This window comes from Triplophysa rosa, linkage group LG9 (genome assembly GCF_024868665.1).
Source record: "Triplophysa rosa linkage group LG9, Trosa_1v2, whole genome shotgun sequence".
Lineage (NCBI taxonomy): Eukaryota > Metazoa > Chordata > Actinopteri > Cypriniformes > Nemacheilidae > Triplophysa > Triplophysa rosa.
This window is the reverse complement of record NC_079898.1, coordinates 13,144,189-13,166,921: the sequence shown is the minus strand read 5'-3', so window position 1 is coordinate 13,166,921 and position 22,733 is coordinate 13,144,189. Positions and strand designations below refer to the sequence as shown.

At 45.0% G+C, this 22,733-nt stretch overlaps 1 protein-coding gene and 3 non-coding genes across 4 annotated transcripts in view; 1 reads left to right on the top strand and 3 right to left on the bottom strand.

Annotated features, from left to right (window-relative positions):
* Positions 1–22,733, bottom strand: part of atrnl1a (attractin-like 1a) — a 245,483-nt gene that overhangs the window by 191,883 nt on the left and 30,867 nt on the right. Inside the window, 5 exon segments of the mRNA XM_057341818.1 lie at positions 10,158–10,341; positions 16,573–16,828; positions 20,884–20,971; positions 21,104–21,278; positions 22,399–22,607. Coding sequence (XP_057197801.1) covers positions 10,158–10,341; positions 16,573–16,828; positions 20,884–20,971; positions 21,104–21,278; positions 22,399–22,607 — 912 coding nt within the window.
* Positions 10,675–10,745, bottom strand: trnag-gcc (transfer RNA glycine (anticodon GCC)). Its single transcript has one exon. It is a non-coding gene; the product is annotated as a tRNA-Gly (tRNA).
* On the bottom strand, positions 19,691–19,761 carry trnag-gcc (transfer RNA glycine (anticodon GCC)). Its single transcript has one exon. It is a non-coding gene; the product is annotated as a tRNA-Gly (tRNA).
* On the top strand, positions 20,128–20,198 carry trnag-gcc (transfer RNA glycine (anticodon GCC)). Its single transcript has one exon. It is a non-coding gene; the product is annotated as a tRNA-Gly (tRNA).

The following is a 22,733-nucleotide window of genomic DNA, read 5'->3' as shown; positions in this document are numbered from 1 at the left end:
CACATCTTGCCTCTTTGCCCATTTACGATTATCCAGGAGTGACGCGCGATGGCGACAACCGGCTCCGCCTACTTTAGGCTTCATTTTTACTCTTCACAAACCTACGGGTGACGTCACGGACACTACTTCCATATTTTATCCAGTCTATGATATACTGTATACACACACAATACAACAGAATACTAGGAATTGGGGCTACATGATCAACATAACTAGGTCAGTAAAGTCAACTAGTTTATACTATATTTCTGCTTTACTTTTACTTTTGAATTTTGATTTGTTTTTAGTGGAAAGCGCTTTAGAAAAAACACTAGAATAAAAGAAGTTGTATAATTGCCTTTAAAGTACTACTAAATTGAACATGTTCTAGCAGATGAGTATGACTGCTGTATCTTGCACTGCAACAAGCATTGCATTTTTAAATGTCCCCCCAAAAAACCTGCATTGCACATTTTACGTAACCTCCCAAGACAAACCTAGAATTTGATTTCAGCTACAATGGGGCAAAAACATCCTTACAACATAGGACCTGAGCCCGGTTGCAAGAAACCCCTTAGGGTATGAAAACCCTTAATTCTAACAGTATTGTTATAAAGAGTTTTCTTACTCTAAGGGGTTTCTTGCAACCGGGCCTTGATATTTACTACATTTTAAGGAAATGCAAACCATCCCTACAATTCCATTGAACAAACCATACTAAATGTGACACTGGACCTTTAAATCAGTCATAAGGGTCAATTTTCTGAAATTGAGATTTGTACATCATCTGAAATCTGAATAAATAAGTTTTTCATTGATGTATGGTTTGTTAGGGACAATATTTGACCAAGATACAACTATTTGAAAATCTGGAATCTGAGGGTGCAAAAAATTCAAAATATTGAGAAAATCGCCTTTAAAGTTGTCCATCTGAGACAGTGTAGCAGGTTTGTTTTAGCGCTCTCTGTTGGCTTACCGCTGTTATGATGATGCGGAGAGTAGATGAACCCAAAAGCAGAAATTCTAAGCTTTACATAGATACCAAACTTGAGTGGGTAATTCCCAAAGCGAGCAAAGTTTGTGGGTGTGTTTCCGGCCATTTTTGTTAGCGATTTTGCTCACAAAAATAACGTTTTTATATATTAACGGTAAAACATTTACAAAATAATCTTTACTTAATATCCTAATGATTTTGGGCATAAAAGAAAAATCTATAGTTTTGACCATACAATGTATTGTATACAAATATACCCGTGCGACTTATGACTGGTTTTGTGGTCCAGGGTCACAAATAATATCTTAATAAAAATATGAAAATGATTCCTGTGAAGGTTAAGTTTTGGTGTAGCATTAGTACAACGATTAAATGTTTATTAGACTAATGTGTCATCTCTGGCTCAGCCTCATTGTGTTTGTTTGTTTGTTTGTATGTGTGAGAAAAAAGCACTCGTGTCACTCCACATCCACTCAGCACTTATCTCTTCACTCTGTCAAACACCCTGAGCCCTGTAACCGAAGCTCTCTTTGATACATTGTGTTGTTTTTTCACTTGCTCTGCCAATCAAAAGCCAGAAAGTGCAGCATGCACAGCCAGAATCATGTATGTGTGTGAGCGTGAGATCCTTAATGCACAAGAGTGCTTTTAAATATAGGTTTCACTGTTAGGACAAGCAGAGAAGAGAAGGGCAAAAAACACTAGCATAAAAAAATCAATCTGCAAGTGCAGAAGTCACATCATTCTACAAGAAACAGATTCAAAAGCTTGCTTTGTGCCAGCCAACAACTTTTAAGTGAACAGGCTTTGAGTATGAAACAGGGACAAATACAAGAGAAACCTTAAATTGACTTCTAGCCCTGCTTCGTGTTTTGGGTACCAATGAGCTTCACGAAACGTTTGCAAACTTTTATAAAAGCATAGCTGGTGGATGAAGGCTGACTCACCACGCAAGAGGCCTTGGTACAACTTTAGGCCAAATCCACTGTGACTAAGCATCTCATAATAATGAAAAGCATGCCTATTATGTACAATTGACCCTACGCAAAAACCTGCCCCCCCCCCCCTTTTGTTCCTGTTGCTATATCCGACAAGCTTTCAGTATCAGCCATGCGCTCCCAGTGTAAATGTGTGCCATTCAGGATTTGAGATAACCGTAACAATAATTATACCTATATTTGTGTACATACCAGCAAACGATAACGTTACGTTAATTCTAAACTAGCTACTACTGTCACACAAATGGATGTATATCTAATCTAAATGTGGTGTAGTAAGTGTTTATATTTACTCTGAAATTTAATGACAATTTGAGAGAGAGTCAGAGTTTTGGTCGGCCGTGATCCATCTTTGTGAAAACGAAAGTAAACTTTTAAATATTAGTTCTGTACGGAAAATAATAACAGTCCATCAGCGTCTTAATCTTTATTTGTGTTATAAACAACAAACACAGTTCAGCTGTTGCTTTACGACTGTCACGGAAACCCCAAGCTCCGCCCCGCTGCCACTTTTACAATCACCCGATCCCTAAGCCTGCGCACCTGATCATCGTCCCCAATCACCGTAATCTCACTAAAAAAGCCAGCCACAAGCACTCAGACACTGTCCAGTCTCCCTTTTGGAAAGTGGACTCAACCCTTGCGATTCTCATTGTGGAAACTACTCACCGTGTGGACTACTCCGACCTCCGTGTCTCCTTCGATCTCACAGTGTCTGTTCCCAAGACTCCTTGTATCTCTCCAGTGTTCCCGTGTGCCCTCCACGGGCTTCGTGTTCAACATCTGGTCATTGTCTTCCACGTCTCCACCAACTCCTGGTAAACTCTCCCAGTCATCTGCCACCGCCTAATCGGAAGTTCCATAGACTGTCTCACAGATATATTCTATTCATTATTTCATCTTGCCAATAAATACTTGTCTGGCTTTTAACCCCTGTGTTCCGAGTCTCTATACTGTTACAGAAGACCGGACCTTACCATCATAGCCAGGCGGGTATGGACCCTTTCCAGGAGTTGGTGGATTCCCTTCGTTGGGTGCTTACTCCAACACCGCCCTCCACCACTCCACCGGCACCAACTGGACCTGTAGTTTCAGCTCCACCAATACTCACTGGTCCCGTGGTCAACCCGGCACCCTACTCTAGCTCGGCGGAGGACTGCAACGGATTCCTACTAAAATGCTCACGCACTCTGGGGATGCAACCCCACGTTTTTCCCAGAGAAAGAGCCAAGATCGCCTACATGCTTTCGCTGTTGTCGGGTCGGGTCGGGTCGGGCACTCCAATGGGTGGAGTCATTGTGGTGTCAGAACAGACTGGCCACGCAGTCCTTCGACCAGTTCACCATACACTTCAAGGAGGTCTTCGGCCGCCCGGAAGGTGACACATCAGCTAGAGAACAGCTATAGCATTTAAAACAAGGTAGATCCTCCATTCAAGACTACTCCCTCCGATTCCGCACCCTAGCCACAGCAAGCGGATGGAATAAGCTCCCCCTGCTTACAACTTATCGACAGGGACTCGAACCTGCTCTTCGGTTACAGCTCGCTGCCCATGACGACTCCATTGGCCTAGAATGTTTCATCCAGTTATCCTTCCGTGTAGCGGCCCGAATGCAGTCCTGTATGGAAAGCCAAAAGATTCATAAGCCCCCTGTCCTCCGCCAGCCAGAGACATTCAGTTCCCCAGAACCAGCAACCGAGCTGATGCAAGTAGACAATACTCGATTGTCCATTGGAGAACGTCAACGTCGGCTGACCCAGTGTCTGTGTATCTACTGTGGTTCCTCGGGACATTTTCGTAGAAATTGTCCCATTGAGCCTCCACGCCCTACGTTGAGTGTCGTTAACTCTTCTTCTATCAATGTGTATCCGCTCACCACTGTTGTGACACTCACTACCCCTGACCAATGTGTTTCAGTGGATGCCCTCCTCGACTCTGGGTCAGCCGGCAATTTCATCTCCCCGAACCTCTGCAAGCAGCTCCAGCTTATTAAGAAACTCAATGACGTCTCCTACAAAGTACAATCAATCACGGGAAAACCCCTAGGCCGGGGACAGGTTCGCTTCGGTGTAGGACCCATCAGACTCCAAATCGGCTATCTCCATGTGTAAGAATGTTAGCTGGTTCCATCTGTTTGCTGGTTCTGGAGGGTTCCACCGCAGACATAGTCCTAGGGCGACCGTGGCTCATCCAGCACGATTCTGTTCTCTCTTGGTAATCTGGGGAAGTCTTGAGGTGGGGTAAAAGATGTTTTCCTCAAGGTTTCCCATATCTCCCTCGATCTCATCAACCTGCTCCTACGATCTCCATCCGAACCACCTCCATTGAAAGTCCCCCGGATCAACTATCAGTACAAATTCCAGCAGAATATACCCCCTTCAACGATGTCTTCTGTCCCCAGAAAGCCTTGAGACTTCCACCTCATAGACCATGGGACTGTGCCATAGACCTCATCCCCGATGCACCAGTTCCCAGAGGAAAGATCTACTCCCTCTCCTTACCCCTTACCCCTACTTGCTCCCCGGGCGCTGCAGTGATAGCTGCCCACTGCTCCGGGGGTACGTGTGTTCACCACTTGCTGTGCGTGTGTTCACTACTCTCTGGATGGGTTAAATGCAGAGGTCACATTTCGTTGCCTTGTACTTGTACATGTGCAATGACAATAAAGTTGAATCTAAATCTAAATCTGAATCTACATGAATGAGGTCTTCCGGGAATACCTCCACCGCTTCGTGATAGTCTACATAGACGACATCTTGATATACTCCCAGAATGAAGTGGAATACCATCAGCATGTCACCAAAGTTCTCCAGAGGCTCCACAAACACCAGCTCTACCTGAAGGCAGAAAATTTTACTTTTCATCTGCAATCCATCCAGTTCCTAGAATACAACATCAGTCCTGAAGGGATTTCGATGGACGAGAGGAAGGTAGAAGCAATCCACTCCTGGCCCGTTCCCACTACCGTCAAAAAGCTCCTAAGATTCCTAGGTTTTTCCAATTTTTATCGTCGATTTATCCAAGGTTACAGTTCCATCACTTCACCCCTCACCGATTTGCTAAAAGGCAAACCCAAGTCTCTGTCCTGGACTCCAGCAGCCTCCATCGCCATGAAGAAGCTCCAAAATGCGTTCACGTCTGCCCCACTCCTAGTTCACCTGAATCCAGAGAGGCCCTTCGTCGTGGAGGTGGATGCTTCCACTACCGGAGTTGGGGCAGTCTTAGAGACTCAACCCCAGACAAGCCCAGTGGGCTCTGTTCTTCGCAATCTTCCACTTCAAGATTACTTACCGTCCCGGATCTAAAAATGTCAAGGCATATGCTCTATCACGACTCCATGCTCCCGAGGAAAACACAGAACTGAACGACCCGATTATTCCTGCTGATCTGATTGTCAGTCCGATCCAGTGGTCTCTGGAGGAAGAGATCCGATTGGCCAGTGTCTCCGATCCAGCTCCACCGGGGTGCCCTCACACCCATACTTACGTCCCACGTACCCAAAGAACTCCTCTTATCCATTCAGCACACACTTCACTGGGCACTGGTCATCCTGGGGCCAATCGTACCCTCTCGCTGCTTAAAGATCGCTTCTGGTGGCCGGGAATGGCTGAAAACATCAGAAGGTACGTGAGACGGTGTCGGAAATGCGACACGCCACCTTACTGCTGGAAAGCTAGTTCCTCTCCCTGTTCCCCGACGACCCTGGTCACACCTAGGAGTAGACTTCGTCACAGACCTCCCTGCAGCCAATGGCCAAACCTGTATTCTGGTGGCATTAGATCAATTCTCCAAGGCCTGTTGTTTGGTCCCACTAAAACAGGGGTCTCAAATTCAATTTACCTGGGGGCCGCTGGAGGTAGAGTCTGGGTCAGGCTGGGCCACATTAAGTATCCCACAAAAAAAGGGTTTCAAGTATTCCAAAAAAAGGAGCACAACTTATCCAGTATTCTCAATCTGTATTATTAACAGTTCTTCAACATGAATGTTTCTACTGAACATGAACGGTTCCTCTGAATTTGAACTTTCCTTTCTGAACATGAAAGGTTCTTCATGAACTGTCCTTCTGAACATGAACTGTCCTTCTGAACATGAACTTTCCTTCTGAACATGAACTTTCCTTCTGAACATGAACTTTCCTTCTGAACATGAACGGTTCTTCAGAACATAGGCTTCTCTTGCCTACTCCTTGCTGCCAGAGATCTGGCAGCGCTTCCTCTCACACAGCTGAGATACATTTGACTTGAGGGAGGAAACAGTTGAAATCCTCAATATGGCTTGAAGATTCACGTCAGTAAGTCTGGACCTGTACTTTGACTTATTGAAGTTCATGGTGGAGAAGAGCTTTTCCCATAGATATGTACTGCAAAAAAGGCACATGGTCCGCTTGAACATCTTGGACATCTCAGGGAAGGTGGGTGGCAATTCTCTCAAAAATTGTCCAAGCTTGTCTGTGTTTCCACTCACCTCCCAGAACTTCGCTTTGAGTTCAGAATTGCACTGCAGGTCAATGAGCTCCATTTGAAGTACAGGAGGAGCATCTTGCACATCGAAGGGGTCAGCAAAAATGTGAAAAGTGGCTCTTGTGTGTCTTGAAGTTTGCAAACCTGCGATCAAATTCCTCCTGTAGCTTCATAATGGCATCAGCATACTTCTCACCACTGAATGGTGTGTCCACATCCATGAGTGCCTTGCATGCTGGGAAATGGCAATGGTTTGTCTGAAAGAGCTGGGCTTTCCATAACACAAGTTTTGTAGAGAATGCCCTCACGTTGTCATAGGCAGCACTGACAAGCTGCCCCTGGCCTTGTAACTTCTTGTTCAGTACATTCAGCTCTTGTGTGATGTCAACAAGAAAAGCTAAGTCCATGAGCCATTTGGGATCACTTAACACAGGAACAGCCATCCCATTCTGCTCCATGAAGGCTTTCACTTCTGCTCTCAACTCAGAAAACCTCTTCAAGACGTTTCCCCTACTGAGCCAACGTACCTCGGTGAAGTAGAGCACATCCTCATATTCTGACTCTATTTCTTTCAAAAAGGTGCAGAACTGCCGGTGCTTTAAGCCCCTGGATCTGATATGGTTGATGCTTTTCACAACAACAGACATCACATTGTCAAACCTCAGGCATTTGCCACAAAGGGCCTGCTAATGGATAATGCAGTGCAGAGCAATGGCCTCCTCCACATTCTCCCCTTCCAGTTTTCTTTGAACAAGTGCCACCAGTCCATTTTTCCTTCCTGTCATTGATGGCGCTCCGTCGGTTGTTATTCCAGCAAACCTCTTCCATGACAAACCGGCATCCTCAATAGCACCACACAGCTGGCGGAATATCTCCTGAGCGGTGGTCTGACCATGCATTGGAATCACCGCAAGCAACTCCTCGATCACTTCAAAATTGTAGTCAACACCACGGACATATACTGCAAGCTGCACAGTGTCAGTGTTGTCCGTGCTCATCAAGAGCGACTGAGTATGCACAGAAACATTCGGCTTTCTCACGCAGTTGACCATATATGTTTTCTGACAGGTCAGAAATGCGCTTTGCCACTGTGTTAGCTGAAAGGCTAATGTTGCTAAACTGACCCTTCTTTTACTTGCAGCTAGTAACATGCACTTTTTGATTAATTCGCCTTCTTTGAATGGCTTTCCGGCCCTAGCAATCATCTCACTTACCACGTAGCTAGCTTCGACTGCTACTTCATTCTTTTTGCTTGCTTTCTTGAATAAATCTTGTTGCCTCAATAGACATTTTTTAAGATTGGCGACCCGGTTCTTTCTCTCATCTCCCTGGTATTTTGTATACTCCTCAGCATGTCTAGTTGAGTAATGACGTCTGACGTATCCTTTATACATCGCAAATTTCTCTGTGCACATGAGACACGTAGGGGTGTCCTTGTGCTCGACAAAAAAATATTCCGTCTCCCACATTTCCTGAAATTGCCTGTGCTCTTCGCCAACCTTTCTCTTCACGGCACGTTTTGAGAGAGACATGACTGGAACTGGGTGATGGCATATATTTTCCGTCCACTCCGGAACACGTTTCAACCAAGTGACTAATGTTGAAACTACAGTCATACAGAAAGTGAAAGTAAAAAAAAAAACTGACAAGAGTTTTTTAACGCTGCATTAACAGCGCATATGCTAAAAAAAAAGGTTGGAGACCCCTGCCATAAGTGATAAAAAATAAAAGCGTGGCAAGACTCAGCAAAAAGGTGCGTTTTAGAACAACATGCTGGCCGCACTAACACTAAACTTTGATGTCAAGTAGGGGGCCACAAAATATCATCCCACGGGCCTCAAATGGCCCCCGGGCTTTTGAGACCCCTGCACTAAAAGGTCTACCTTCCGCCCTGGAAACGGCAGAGGCTCTATTCAATCATGTGTTCCATAACTTCGGCATTCCAGATGACATAGTTTCCGACCAAGGGCCACAGTTCATTTCCCGAGTCTGGAAAGCCTTCTCACTCCTAGGTGTGACCATAAGTCTGACCTCCGGGTATCATCCAAAGAGCAACGGTCAAACAGAGAGGAAAATTCAAGAGATTGGTCGCTACCTCCATACCTTCTGCCATAACCACCAGAACTCCTGGAACCGGTTCCTTGCCTGGGCCGAGTACGCACAGAACTCACTCCAGCAATCAACCACCAACCTTACTCCATTCCAGTACGTACTCGGCTATCAACTGCCTCTATTCCCCTGGTCAGGTGAACCCTCCGAGGTCCCTTCTGTCACCCACTGGTTCCAGGAGAGCGAGAGGGTCTGGGACTCAGCGCACCAACACCTCCAGAAAGCCATCAGAACCCATCAACACAATGCAGATACCCGCAGAGCACCAACACCCTCCTACCAACCCGGACAGCAGGAATGGCTCTCGACCTGGGACATTCGCCTGAGACTTCCCTTTCTCATCCTACGTGGCATCAATGAGGTCTCCTATGAGCTGAAGCTACCACCGCAATACAGGATTCACCCCACATTCCACAGCCACGAGCACTCAGACACTGTCCGGTCTCCCTTTCGGAAAGTGGACTCAACACTCGCGATTCTCATTGTGGAAACTACTCACCATGTGGACTACTCCGACCTCCGTGTCTCCTTCAATCTCATAGTGTCTGTTCCCAAGACTCCCTCGTATCTCTCCAGTGTTCCCGTGTGCCCTCCATGGCCTTCGTGTTCAACATCTGGTCATTGTCTTCCACATCTCCACCAATTCCTGGTAAACTCTCCAAGTCATCTGCCACCGCATTATCGGAAATTCCATAGACTGTCTCACAGATATATCTTGTTCATTATTCCATCTTGCCAATAAATACTTGTCTGGCTTTTAACCCCTGTGTTCCGAGTCTCTATACCGTTACAACGACTTCATTGCTGAAAATGTCTTTCCTTTAAAATGTCACTGCAAATGTTGCTCTCTGAAGGCATCGCATCACAGGGACGCAAAGCATATCTTGCCAGCTTGCTCATACATGTAATACGTATGCAAGTAATATATTAAAAAGTATTATATTAGCACTTCCCGAACGCTTCCGTCTGTAATTCGTACATTAATGATTCCAACAATATCGTGTCTCGTATATGTATTGGTATAGTTGTGACGTGAACTCCGCTATTCTCCTTCATTTAGAATGATTTTTTTAAGTTATAACTTAGTTATTGTTTATTGTTATAGTGTGAATATCCATTAAAGCTTGGTATATATCTCTCGGTTTACTATTACAATAATTAAAAAGCGATTCTTTTTTTCATATTATTCACCAAAGCTCTACTACTACGGCAGGTTTGGGGACTGGTTTGTTTGTCGGCCAAAATGGTGGTCAGTCAAGGGGGCACATGATATCGTCGTTATGATTGGTCAGATCGCCTGTCAATCAAACTGCTTCCGAAGGGTCAATTGACTGTATGCATGCACAATGTGAAGAGCATCTGCATTGCACAACAGTAAAGCAACAAACGGCATATGGAAAAAAAAAGTATTAATTTACAAAGTAGGTACAACACATTTAAGGGGTCAACCAGAGCAGGACTTAAAGGGATAGTTTACCCAAAAATGTAAACATCCGTCATCATTTACATTCTAATATTCAGCCTTGAATTGCACCCATCATCCACAAGAAACCTGCCATTATTGTAATCATGTTTACCAACTTTTTTTATAAAATGCACACCGCGTAAATACTCACCAGGTGCGTGTGTGGACCTGGTAGCGGTATAAGTGATCCACTAGGCCATATTTGTTGGCAGGAAAGGCTTTGTATCCCCCATGGACGTATATGGAATGTGAAGAGCTGTCAAAGACACTGCTGTGGCCATATCCTCCTTGCACAAATGCTCCATTTGCCTCTGCCACTGACCAGGAGTTAGTGCCTGACAAAGAGTGAGATTCAACTCTCAAAAAAACATAGATCTACATGTGCAGAATCACTCAGTTCCATTGTTCATAGAAAATTCATAGTAAGAAAAGAACAAAATGTAACAGAAAACGAAAAAGTGCTGTTCTACAGTAATGCCATTACATATACACATATAGTAGATACAGTGGTGCTTAGACATAAATCCATGACAGTAGTAAACAAGATCCAAGGTAGTACAATATCTTCAGTGCACTAATTGCTTTATTTCAATTATTACAAAAATTGGAAGATATTACAACAAAAAAACAATCAAACAGGAAAAACTAAAAAAGCAAAGCAGAAAAGCTGCATTGGCCGGGAATCGAACCCGGGCCTCCCGCGTGGCAGGCGAGAATTCTACCACTGAACCACCAATGCTTGTGAAGTCCTACTAATCTGTGTGATCCCACAGGTATGTGAGGTTTAGCCACATGAGGTTTCTAAATCTAACATGCCACCAAAAAATAAGTCTGCTGGTAGAGTTGCAGAACATTGAAAATACACAAGAAACAAAACATGCCTAAGGGGGAATTTAAGGTAGAATTCTCGCCTGCCACGCGTGAGGCCCGGGTTCGATTCCCGGCCAATGCAAGCAGTGTTTTTTCTATGCAACAATTTTAATACCGGCCAATACAACAAAATTGTTCGAACATTCAAGTCAACCACATAACCACAAAAATTAGCATATAAGATTAAACTACAGGCCTGATTGTCTTTGTAAATTCTTTATGCAAGCATAGTCAGAATGATTAATCCGAGTGTAAACGTGTTTTTTTAGCATTATGTATGTGAAGATTTCAGTCAAAACTTGAAATATAAATTGTCAAATAATGTATTTATTACCATTATATTAAATTAAATAAAAAATCGTGGATTCTTCTTAATAAATAAAAAAAATTCTATATCCAGGGACTCACATAGATTTTTATAGTTAAAAAGCCTTTCTTTTCATATAAAAAACACCTATGTGTATCGGCCTTAGCTACTATGAAAAACAAGGCTTTAAAAACAAAAAATACTTTAGCGACTTCACATCGGTATTTAAACAATGAAATATTGATATCTGACCCATCACTATTGTGAAAACCTTTGGAAAAACTTAGAAAACCCTTAAACCCTAACAATTTACAAAAGAGAGGGGTATAATAAAACAATTTAGAAAATAATACAAAATGCTAATGAAATTAATGTTAGAAGGAGAGAAAGAAATATTTTTTATCTTTTTTTAAATATAGTATAAGCATTCAAAAAGTGTTCACAAATAGGATGCTTTAGCAGTTTTGTAAATATTTTCAGGGACGATCAGATAAAGATAGGAACATTGTTCCAGAATGATTGAAGCTGAGTGATGACGGATGAATGAAACTTAAGTAAATGACACCGAAGATTCAAAGGACATAAAAAAGTTAAGTGCATGCCTCTGCGTTTCATTGACTGCCTGACACGTTACGACCCTGTTTTGTTGCATTTTAGATTTATAAAAGTTTATATACATATATTGCATCAATCAATGTTTATTTCGACATTTTGTTCACAAATGCAGAGTGGGGTACAATTGCCACCATTTTCAACATCTCTAATAACCTTGTGTATTCATTTAAAGAGAGAAAGTGTTCGAGAGATGGATTTAAGTGGAGTCTCAACAGAGCTCAGACACATTAATCACTGTCCAATCCCAGAGAGTGAGGTTCAGGTACCATCACATCTTAATGAGTGTGTTTGAGTGGGTGTGTTTGTGACAGAATGGAACGAGTCGAGTAGAAAAGTCCACTAATAGAATAGAAAGTGGAAAACTTCACTTTAATGAGTCTAGCCATGTCAACTTATTGTGTCAGGCTATATCATTATGCTAACAACACACTCACTGCCCTCTGCTGGAAGACAGAGGACCTGCAGTTGTCGGTTCGATAAACAAAACGTTTTTGTTACGGATGTAACCTCAGTTCCCTGATGGAGGGAAAGAGACATTGTTTCGAACCGACAGATGGGGTTTGTTTTGAGAACCTATCAACTTCGATTAGACTTAGAAAAGGCCAATGAAATTGGCGAATGAGATTTGCATGCCGGACTCCGCCCCCGGATATCTGGGTATAAAAGGGAGACGGCGTGCTGCATTCATTCACCTTTTGGGCCGAGGAGCCTGAGAGCCTCTCACGACTGCTGCAGCGGGCTGCACGCGTTGTGGCATGAAGGACACAACGTCTCGTTCCCTCCATCAGGGTACTGAGGTTACATCCGTAACAAAGACGTTCCCTGTCTGTCGGTCTCTCGACATTGTGTCAAACCGACAGATGGGGTTCTTCGAGAAGAGCACCAGGGTGAGAAGTGGCGCCACTTATAAGCCTATAGCCGCCTAGTGGCAAGGGCCCTGGCCTGAGTGATTGACTCGACCACCGCGGGGGTAGGCCACTCAGGATCTCCTCGTCCCGTCCAGGAGCCAGACATGGAGGTTCCAGAGGTCTGGTCTGGGCCAAGTGCGGTTGGGCCAGTACGGCGCAACTAGTAGCACTTGATGCTCCTCTTCCCTGACCTTGAGGCTCACTGGGGGGGGAAGGCGTACTGTGCGCTAGAGCATCCATGTCGAGGGGGGCCTTGGACAGGGAGTACCATAGCGAGTAATGGGTGGTGTCCAGGGAGGCTAACAGGTCTACCTGAGCCTGCCCGAACTGCACCCAAATGAGCTGGACTGCGCGAGGCGTTGACTGATGAGAGAGCGCATCGGCTGTCTGGTTCAGGTCGCCTGGGATGTGTGTGGCTCTCGCAGGGAGCTGATCACCTGTTTACTCCACAGGAGGAGGCGTCGGGCGAGTCGTGTTAACTGCCGTGAGCGAATGCCACCCTGGTGGTTGATATACGCTACGGCAGTTGTGCTGTCCGACTGGACCAGCACGTGCTGGTCTTGCACGAGAGGATGAAGCCTCTTCAGTGCAAGTAGCACAGCCAACAACTCTAGGCAGTTGATCTGCCATCACAGGCGGGGGCCTGTCCATCGCCCCGACACTGCGTTCCCGTTGCACACGGCACCCCAACCCTGCAGGGACGCTTCTGTCGTCACCACAACGTGCCTCGTAACCTGCCCGAGAGGGACCCTCATTGAAGACCAGGGGGTTAGGGTGCGTCGGCAAAGAGACGTGATCACCATACGCCTGCTGCCCGTGTGCCGCTCTCCAGGGAACTTGATTCTGTAGCCAGTGTTGCAACGGTCTCATGTGCATCAAACCGAGGGGTATCACCGCCGCCGAGGATGCCATGTGTCCCAGGAGCCTCTGAAATTGTTTCAGGGGGACCGCTGGCTGCTTGAAAAGGTTCAAGCGGTTCAACACTGATTGGTGCGCTAGGTAGTCAGTCGCGCTGTCATGGAGACAGAGTCAAGTTCCATACTGAGAAAAAAGATGCTCTGTACAGGGGAGAGCTTGCTCTTTTCCCGGTTGACACTGTAGTCCCAAGCGATCTGGGTGCCGGAGCACCAGGTCCCTGTGTGTACACAACAGATCTCGCGAGTGTGCCAAGATAAGCCAGTCGACGAGATAAGTTTAGTACCCGCACGCCCTTCTCCCTGGGGGAAGCGAGGGCGGTTACCACGGCCTTCGTGAAGACTCGTGGGGACAGGGACAGACCGAAAGGGAGGACTCTGTACTGATATGCCCACCCCTCGAAAGCGAACCGTAGGAACGGGCGATGACGAGGGAGAAATGAGACATGAAAGTACGTATCCTTCAGGTCGATTGCCATGAACCAATCCTGACATATAATAGACGTCAGGATGCGCTTCTGCGTGAGAATCATGAACGGCAGCTTGTGTAGGTGCCTGTTCAAGGTACGCAGATCTAGAAAGGGGCGCAACCCTCCGCCTTTTTTGGGGACGATGAAGTACGGGCTGTAAAACCCCTTGAAGATTTCAGCTAGAGGAACGAGCACGATCGCTTCCTTCACCAGAAGGGTGGCGACCTCGGCCCGAAGCACGGGAGCATCCTTGCCTCTGACTGAGGTTGTGAGGATGCCCTGAAACTTGGGCGGGCATCTGGCGAGTTGGATCGCGTAGCCGAGACGGATCGTATCCTGTAGCCACCGTGACAGTTTGGGAAGCTCTTGTCAGGCTCCCAGGGACCGAGACAGGAGGGCTAGGGGTACGATCTGCTTCATCGACCTCCCGGGGGGTGGAGGGCTGCAGAGTACCCGTCTCGCCGTGACGCAATTTTGGGTTGCCGAACACAGTCGTGCAGAGGGTGAGAGTGGCTGTAAAAAAACACCCAGAGAGATAGGAAACTTTTTGTAGGCCAGAGGGGGCTAGCAGATGTTGGGACGGGGCAGGGACCGTCCCGGATCGACCGACCAGCGATGTAGTGGCTGGGGTCGGGCCCGATGGTGGTAATCTCCATGGGGTCTTCCCGTCAGGGCGCTTCTGCATACACGACGGCTGCTAACGGGGCAGTGGTCTCCTCCTCGATGTCCTCTTCCGGGGGGCCGCCTGGTTCGGGGGCGCTGGAGCCGGGACCGGCGTCGAAGAGGGCCGGGGTTTCTGGGGAGCAGACGCCGCACGGGATCTCGAAGGCCGGGCCGAGTCGCGGTGGGGTAGGATGTGGCTGATTGCCTCTGCCTGCTTCTTCACTGCCGAGAACTGCTGTGAAGTTCAGTTCTTGTGGAAGCCCTCGACAGTGTCACCTAACAGCCCACCCCGCGCGATGGGTACGTCGAGAAAGCGAACTTTCTCGGCGTCACGCATCTGCACAAGGTTGAGCCAGAGGTGCCTCTCCTGGACCACGAGTGTGGACATCGCCCGGCCCAGGGCCCGCGCAGTGGCGGTGCGGAGTTCCTGCATCAACCCTGGGTCGGTCCTACCCTCATGGAGCTCTTTCAACGCCTTAGCCGATGGACCTGCAGGATGGCCATGGCGTGGAGAGAGGAGGCAGCTTGGCCCGCAGCAGTGAAAGCCTTCGACACCAGAGATGCCGAAAACTTACAAGCTTTGGAGGGGAGTCTAGGTCGACCTCTCCAGGTGGCCGCCGTCTGCGGGCACAGGTGCACCGCGACCGCACGCTCCAGCTGGGGCACATCGACGTAGCCTCTAGCTGCCCTGCCATCAAGGGAAGTAAGGGCAACGGAACTGGTCTGACGTGAACGAGCCGAAAAGGGGGCGTTCCAGGTCTTACTCAGTTCCTCATGCAACCGGGGCCGGGCGCGGCTTGGAATCGCCCCCCGACCCGAGGTACCATGTGTCCAGCCGCGAGCACTGGGCTGCAGTGCACCGCACCGTCCCTTCCCCAACGCTCACGGCCCGGGAAAGCATGGCTGACATCTCAACGTCCACCTCTTCCTGGGCTCGACCCCTCTAAGGAAGGAGCTCCGAGGAATCGTCAGGGTCGGATACCAGTAGATCTCCCTCCGATGCTGCGAGGGACATCTCATCATCATCACGCACCGTTTCCGAATGCGTGGCTGAGGAACAAGACGGGGTGGGACCGTCTGCTGGGGAACGGTCAGACGAGCGAGACGGGGTGCGAGCGGTCTGCGAGTGCTTGGCTGACGGATTTACGTTCGCCGTAATCCCCATATAACCCTCGCCGCGGCGGACGGCAGGGTCTTAGCCACTGCTGTCACGGCCCGGGATGCAAACGAGGTGGTGGCTGGATCTCGAAAGAACACAGCCACCCGTGACCGCAATGTCTGGATCGCCATCCGGGCAGGACGTGTCCACAAAGGCTGCCTCAGCGTGCTGGAGACCCAAACACTTGAGACAGACATTGTGTCCGTCCCCCTCCTTGATGAGAGCATCACACCCACAAGAACAGCGGGACATGCCAGGCTGGAGAAATTTAGCTCTTTTAGAATCAACACCTCTGGAACCGCCGAGACGCCCAGGGGAAGTCGCTGCAGGAAGGGACAGTTCGCTGCACCACGTCATAACATTCTGGCAGAAGAGTAGTAGTAGTAGCTAGTTCTGAAGTCGATCATCAATCGAAGGCTCCGAAGGTGAATGAATGCAGCACGCCGTCTCCCTTTTATACCCGGATATCCGGGGGCGGAGTCCGGCATGCAAATTTCATTCGCCAATTTCATTGGCCTTTTCTAAGTCTAGTCGAAGTTGATAGGTTCTCAAGACAAACCCCATCTGTCGGTTCGAAACAACGTCAAAAGACCGACAGAAAAGTAACCAGTTATCGAAACAGTTTCATCATTATGATTCTATTTGAATGTTAGTACTCACGAATGTTGTATTCTTGGATGTGTCTCAGGTAGCTATAAATGGGTGAATTGCCAAACAGCACCACCATGATGGCCTCTCCATATCTATTATCCACTATATGTGCACTATGTCCCTCCACAGCAAAATGTTGAGTGTGCAGCACAGGGCTGGGAGTCCTGAGGGACCAGGATCGGACATTTGTATTAAACACCCACAGCTCATCTGTTACGTTCCCAGGGCCTGCATCCAGCTTCCCGCCAAACATGTAGATTTCCTCCTGCAAAGAGTACAGAATATTTTGATGTTGCATTTAAAAAAAGAGTTTCTGTGCTAGCATTGTAGGCATTACATCACCTCAATGTAAGCAAAAGTTGGACACCAATTTCCCTATTTATCATGGAAACTCTCGTAACATTTGATACCCTTAATCGCGGTGTTCTTCTGTCCGGTTCGCGATCACGAGTCTCAAATGCTGATAGGCTAAACAAACTATACGCAAAGTTTTCCCGGAATGTAACACTTGCCATCACATCCGGGAAATAAATCTGTTACGTGTCTAACCAAATTCACAGAAGGCTCCAACTTAAGTTTACTACTCAAACTGCTATCCAATCATAGCAGTGGCAGACTTCCAAGTCTTCAATGCGGCACGCCCATAAAAACAGAGCGTTTCTCCAGCCGGCCTCAAAACCAGGGTAGAAAATAGCCTATTACTTATTGATTTTGATGTTTTCTAATGTAAAAACAACACAAACATCATAAGTAGACCTCAGACAACATTATAAAATAATAAAAAAGGCCAGTTCAGCACACCTTTAAAAATAGCCCTGTGAAACCAGCTTACACAATTACTGAGAAAGATCCCTTCTTTTTTAGACTCAGTGAAGCCATTTGCAACATAAATATCTTGAAGAATCTGCAGACATTATCACACACCCTGGTGGTGAAGCCAAACACCACACAATGGAAAATGAATTGGAAAGAATCTGTAATTCAGTGATTTAAAGTTGTGTATGGAACACATCTCTTCAACGTCAAAGTTATGTCGGACATCTCAAGTGCCTCAAAATAAAACCCAGTAATGGTTCTTTATCTAAACAAAACTGAGCCCATCTAAACACAGGGCTATAGACTAACTTTTTGCACTGGTTGCACTGGTGCGCCTAACTTATTTTCTTAGGTGCACCAGCACAAAAGTTAGGTGCACCCAAATTTTCGACCGCATCGCATTTAACACCGCAGTTTTACAAGTTCACTTTTTTTTAAATCGCTGTCCATATAGGCAATATTGACTTGTAAATGATTAACTAACAATCTGGTCAACATAAAGTTCTTTATTTGAAGCACAATTCTACAAGAAAGCAGGGCTCTAGACTAACATTTGAGAGAGGTGGCACTGGTGCTACCAAGTTATTCAGTAGGTGGCACCAGCCCTTAATTTGATAGCACCAGAGTCGTGGGGTGAGGTAAGAAAAAAGAATCACTAAAACTTTATTAAAATGTGTTTAATACATTAATAAATCAATTATAAATTAATACAAATCATTGTTTATGATTGAATTATTTTTATTGTATATGTAAACTCTCTTTCAACACTTTACCATATTTAAAGCACATCTTTCTTAAAGCTACTTTCTTCCTTTATTTGTTGTGAACGACTCCTATAAGAGAACACAATTCCTTTAATTTCAGTGAGTGTTTTTCGGCCCGTCCGTTGTTGTTTGATGAACATTATAAACAGATATCTTTATTATGCTGCTGCCCCTTTAAGAGCTCGCGCAATATACTTGAACACGTGTTTTGTTTCCCAACTGTTTGGTCACGAAACAAACTGAATACCTTTACAAGGTTTCTTGTTAATATGGGAATTTTTAGGTTATTTTGTGTTAATATGTCCGTTTCAGAGTAAGAAGGCATGAACGAGAACTCCATTTAGTATTTTGTGCTCTGACTCTCTGGGCGCGCGCATATCTCAAACAACCCGGGAGACCTGAAGGCTTTTAGTGATTATTCTTCATGAAAGCTGCATTGATACACGTTTGGCTTCTATCGATAGCGACTTACAAATAAATAGTATTTAGCTTGATGTATAACGTTTTGTATGCTTTGCAGTATTGTTAGAGATCTTTATACAATAGTTCAGTGCTTAAAGTTTAAACACGTGTTTCCTGCATTAGCTTCACATGCATACAATACTCGCAACACATTTCGTTATCTTTGCTGTTTTGTACCTTAGCAGGGGAAATTCTTATATTCTGCATATTTATTTAAATTGCAAGATTGAGCGCTTCACTCGTCTGCTCTTTCGGTCCTTCGCCTCTTACCCGTAACCCGCGAATTACGTCTTTGGGGGCGGGGCACTGATAGATAAGTGAATGGTTGAAGGAGGGGAGACGAAAATGAGTGACTGAATGCGCAGCTTGCGCAATATAGCATTTCTGCGCATTAAATTTATAATACGCAAAAATTATATATTGATCAGTTTGACAGTTGCACCGAAAAACAGGCAGGAAAAATAGTTGCAAAATGAGACCATTTAGTCGCAGTCTAGCGTGTCGGAGCATTGGTTATGATTTTCGGACGGATCAGGCCTTAACTTAACATTCTTAACGAAAAAGTTGTCAATCGTTCTTTTCATCTTCTCTCATCATCCGCGGCTACATCCACTCTGTTTATTTGATGGGCCTAGGCTACTCACCTCTCTCTGTCTGACTGCAGCACAGCATTTTCAAACGTACACACACGTACAGGAATATCTGGACCACGGCCAATCAGAGGGGGGTCCGCCCTTCACTATCTCTGATTGGTTTAGACCACGATATGGGCCTAATGTGTCTGTTGTTGAACCACAGGGAGACTTTCGCAGAGACTTTTTTTCCCTCGAACGGCTGGTCGCACCGGTGCGACCTCAGACTTTTTTTAGTCGCACCATTGAGAAATTAGGTCGCATGTGCGACCAAATTGGTCGCACTCTAGAGCCCTGTAAACAAATGCCTTGTCTTGAAGGGTGAGCTAGTGGATTGCACTTTCAAGTTGGATAGACTAAGTATGTACTTACACATGCCTTAGATTGACAATCACAGAAGTTGTTTTTCCGTTCAGATTTTTCACATAAACAGTGTGTAAAGAAAAGCATAGTTGCATTGGCCGGGAATCGAACCCGGGCCTCCCGCGTGGCAGGCTAGAATTCTACCACTGAACCACCAATGCTTACATGTAAACCCACAGTGAGGAATGCGTCAGGTTACGCAATCTGTGTAACATTCTAACATGGCTCTCACTTCACCTCTTAAGGGCCCTACCAGCCCTTCCTATTTCTTTTGTACTTTAACTATTCCTTTGACTCTTTCTATCTGCTTTTCATAGCCTTGCGAGATCAGTTAACACAATGAACTGACACAAAAGGTCCATCCTCTTTATGAGGGGCCTGTGAGGGTACTTTGTGGGTACTCATTTTACACTCAATTTAACATCTTTCCTCCAGCCCTTTCTGTTTCTTTAAGCATTGGATTTACATGTGGCTCACATGTGGCCCACATGAGCACGTGCCCACACAAGCAAAGTACTCTTATGTAAGCATTGGTGGTTCAGTGGTAGAATTCTCGCCTGCCACGCGGGAGGCCCGGGTTCGATTCCCGGCCAATGCAAAATGTGCTTTTCTATGCACCCCTAAAAAACAGAAGTTTGCGACAGACATTGTCAGCCTACACAAAACAAATCTTTTTATTTTGCAGTATGATAAAGCAATCTCAGCTCTGTTCGATTTCTTCTCTTATACGTTCTGATAGTCTGTCTATGAGATGAAGAGAGAACTATGGATAAAGAATTTCTCTGCAAGAGTGACTAAAAATCACTTATACTAGGTTGAAACATGTGTCTTTCGCTCTCTTATTAGATTGTTCACTCTTCATCTCAAAGGAAGGAGGCTATTAACTGCTTCTTGTAACGCATACTCATCTTGCAGAAGCATGGAAAAAAGACCATAAAGTATGGTTTTTTAAAGAGAAAAAATAAAAACTTAATAAAACTTAAACTTTGCCATTGTCATAATGCAACACAAAAACATCCCCATAGATAATATTGAGCATTGTCATTCTTTCTTTACTGAAACATTTCTATTTAAAACTATTTTCTACTATAACACTAGTGGGCGCTGTTGCTATAAAATCATTTTAAAAACATGTAAATCAACTCAACATGTAGCTAACCCTATAGCTGGACTACAGTGTACGTTCTTTATTGTGAATCAATCAATGATCCAAACAACATTTGTCAAATCTACTCAGAGAGGCTTTGTTATGTAAAGTATGGCGATTATAAAATGTAAGTGACCTTGTAGAGAGCCAGAGAATGCCCATAGCGCTGAAGGGGGCCACTGTTGATCGGCACTACATCCCATGTGCTGCTCCCTACATTATAGCTGCAAAACAGAAAAAAACAAAATATATAAAATCCATAACAATGACTTAGGGCAGAAGGTTTGATTTCAGAAATCTGCATGAAGTGGATTTGAAAATGTTGGTTTATGATGTCACCAGGCAGCAGAACTTACTTAATAACCATCTGGAAGGAGCTGTAATTAAAGGTAAATCCACCAATCACCCACATCAGCTTCCCATGAACCACTGCTTTATGGGAAGCCCGTCCTAGTGACTGTCCATCAGGCTTCACGTTAGGCAAAAACCAGTACGGGTCAGCAGAGGGGACTTTGAGAGAACAATCTGGACCTGAGATAGAAAAGAAACATCAGATGGAAAACTAAAGACTGTCTTAAGTGTCTATTTAGTTACTGTGGATTAATGAACACCTACACCACAGCATACATTTATGAACAAGATATACTATGTATTTCTATCGACTTATCACTTCAAGTCTTAACATACCTTGAATTTCAAAAGTTAAAATACATCAGATTCTAGAAATATATCCATGAATTCATGGGAGTATGTTCTAAATTTAGTAATAAAATGGCTAAAAATAAATGTGCATAGTCCTCAAAATTTGTTTGTCAGGTTGTTCAAGCGGCACATGTAGAAGACAAACTCTTCAGAGATATAGGTAGAGAAAACGTTTGTAAAACTTGTGCAACACTGCCGGCTAGTGGTTGGTAAAATAATATTTTTTTCTGAATCCAAAACAAGATTGTGGTTTCACATCAAGCTTTGCATGGTGACAGTCATTTCTGTCTTTTCCAGTAATCCACAGCATAAACATAAAAAATATATATATCTTCTCAGTTTCTTTAGTAAACCCTTTCACATGTAAAACATTTAACAAAAACATGACTGAACACATTTGTAGACTGGGATCTACTGTTGCAATCTTTGTTTAAATAATCTCAGGTTATGCACATATACATCTTTTCTAAAACAATGAACAGAAATACTAAAGGCTCATCTTGCACTTAGTAATGTGCCCAACCTTGCATCCAAATGCAACTTTTAAAATGGACCAAACTACCGGCAAAAATATCCTTCCAACATACCCCACACCATCTATTCCTAACAGAAAATAGGTCAAAGTTAACTGCAAAAGTCATGCATAATGTTAACTAAACGTTAAACTCCATTTGCCTTTTTACACAATAAATGTGCCTCCTTCAATTACTGCATATCCAGCAGGTGGCACTGTTGATAAGGAATATTCCTTCTGAAACAACCCCATGACACATGTATCATTAATGATGTTTCTCATTCATAAAACAGTAGCTTGGTGCATGTTGAACAGGTCTGAATTCATGAGATGTTAACACGTATTCAAATATCAGCCACAAAACCCGTAGAATGAAGATATGTTATAGGCCTACAGCAACACGGTAAAACATCTGTACAATCGGTGGCCCCTCACCTTGCCAGCTGTCATTGCAGACACAGAGTTTCTCTCCGGTGAGGTCACAGTACCCGCGGTCAGGACTCCCACAATCCTCTGAGCAGTAGGGAATATCACAGGCCTCACCTTTCCAGTATCGCTCACACTCACAGTACACACTGACAGAGATAGAGTTGCTTGTAGTACACCTCCCGTGACCCGAACAGTTATTAGGACAGGAGTTTATCCTAAACATAACATTGAAGAGAGAGATCACGCAGGATACCAAAACGTATTAAAAACAATCAAACAAACACTAACGATGCACTGAAGGAAAGAAACATTTAAGATGTCGCTTTAATATGAGCTCATAT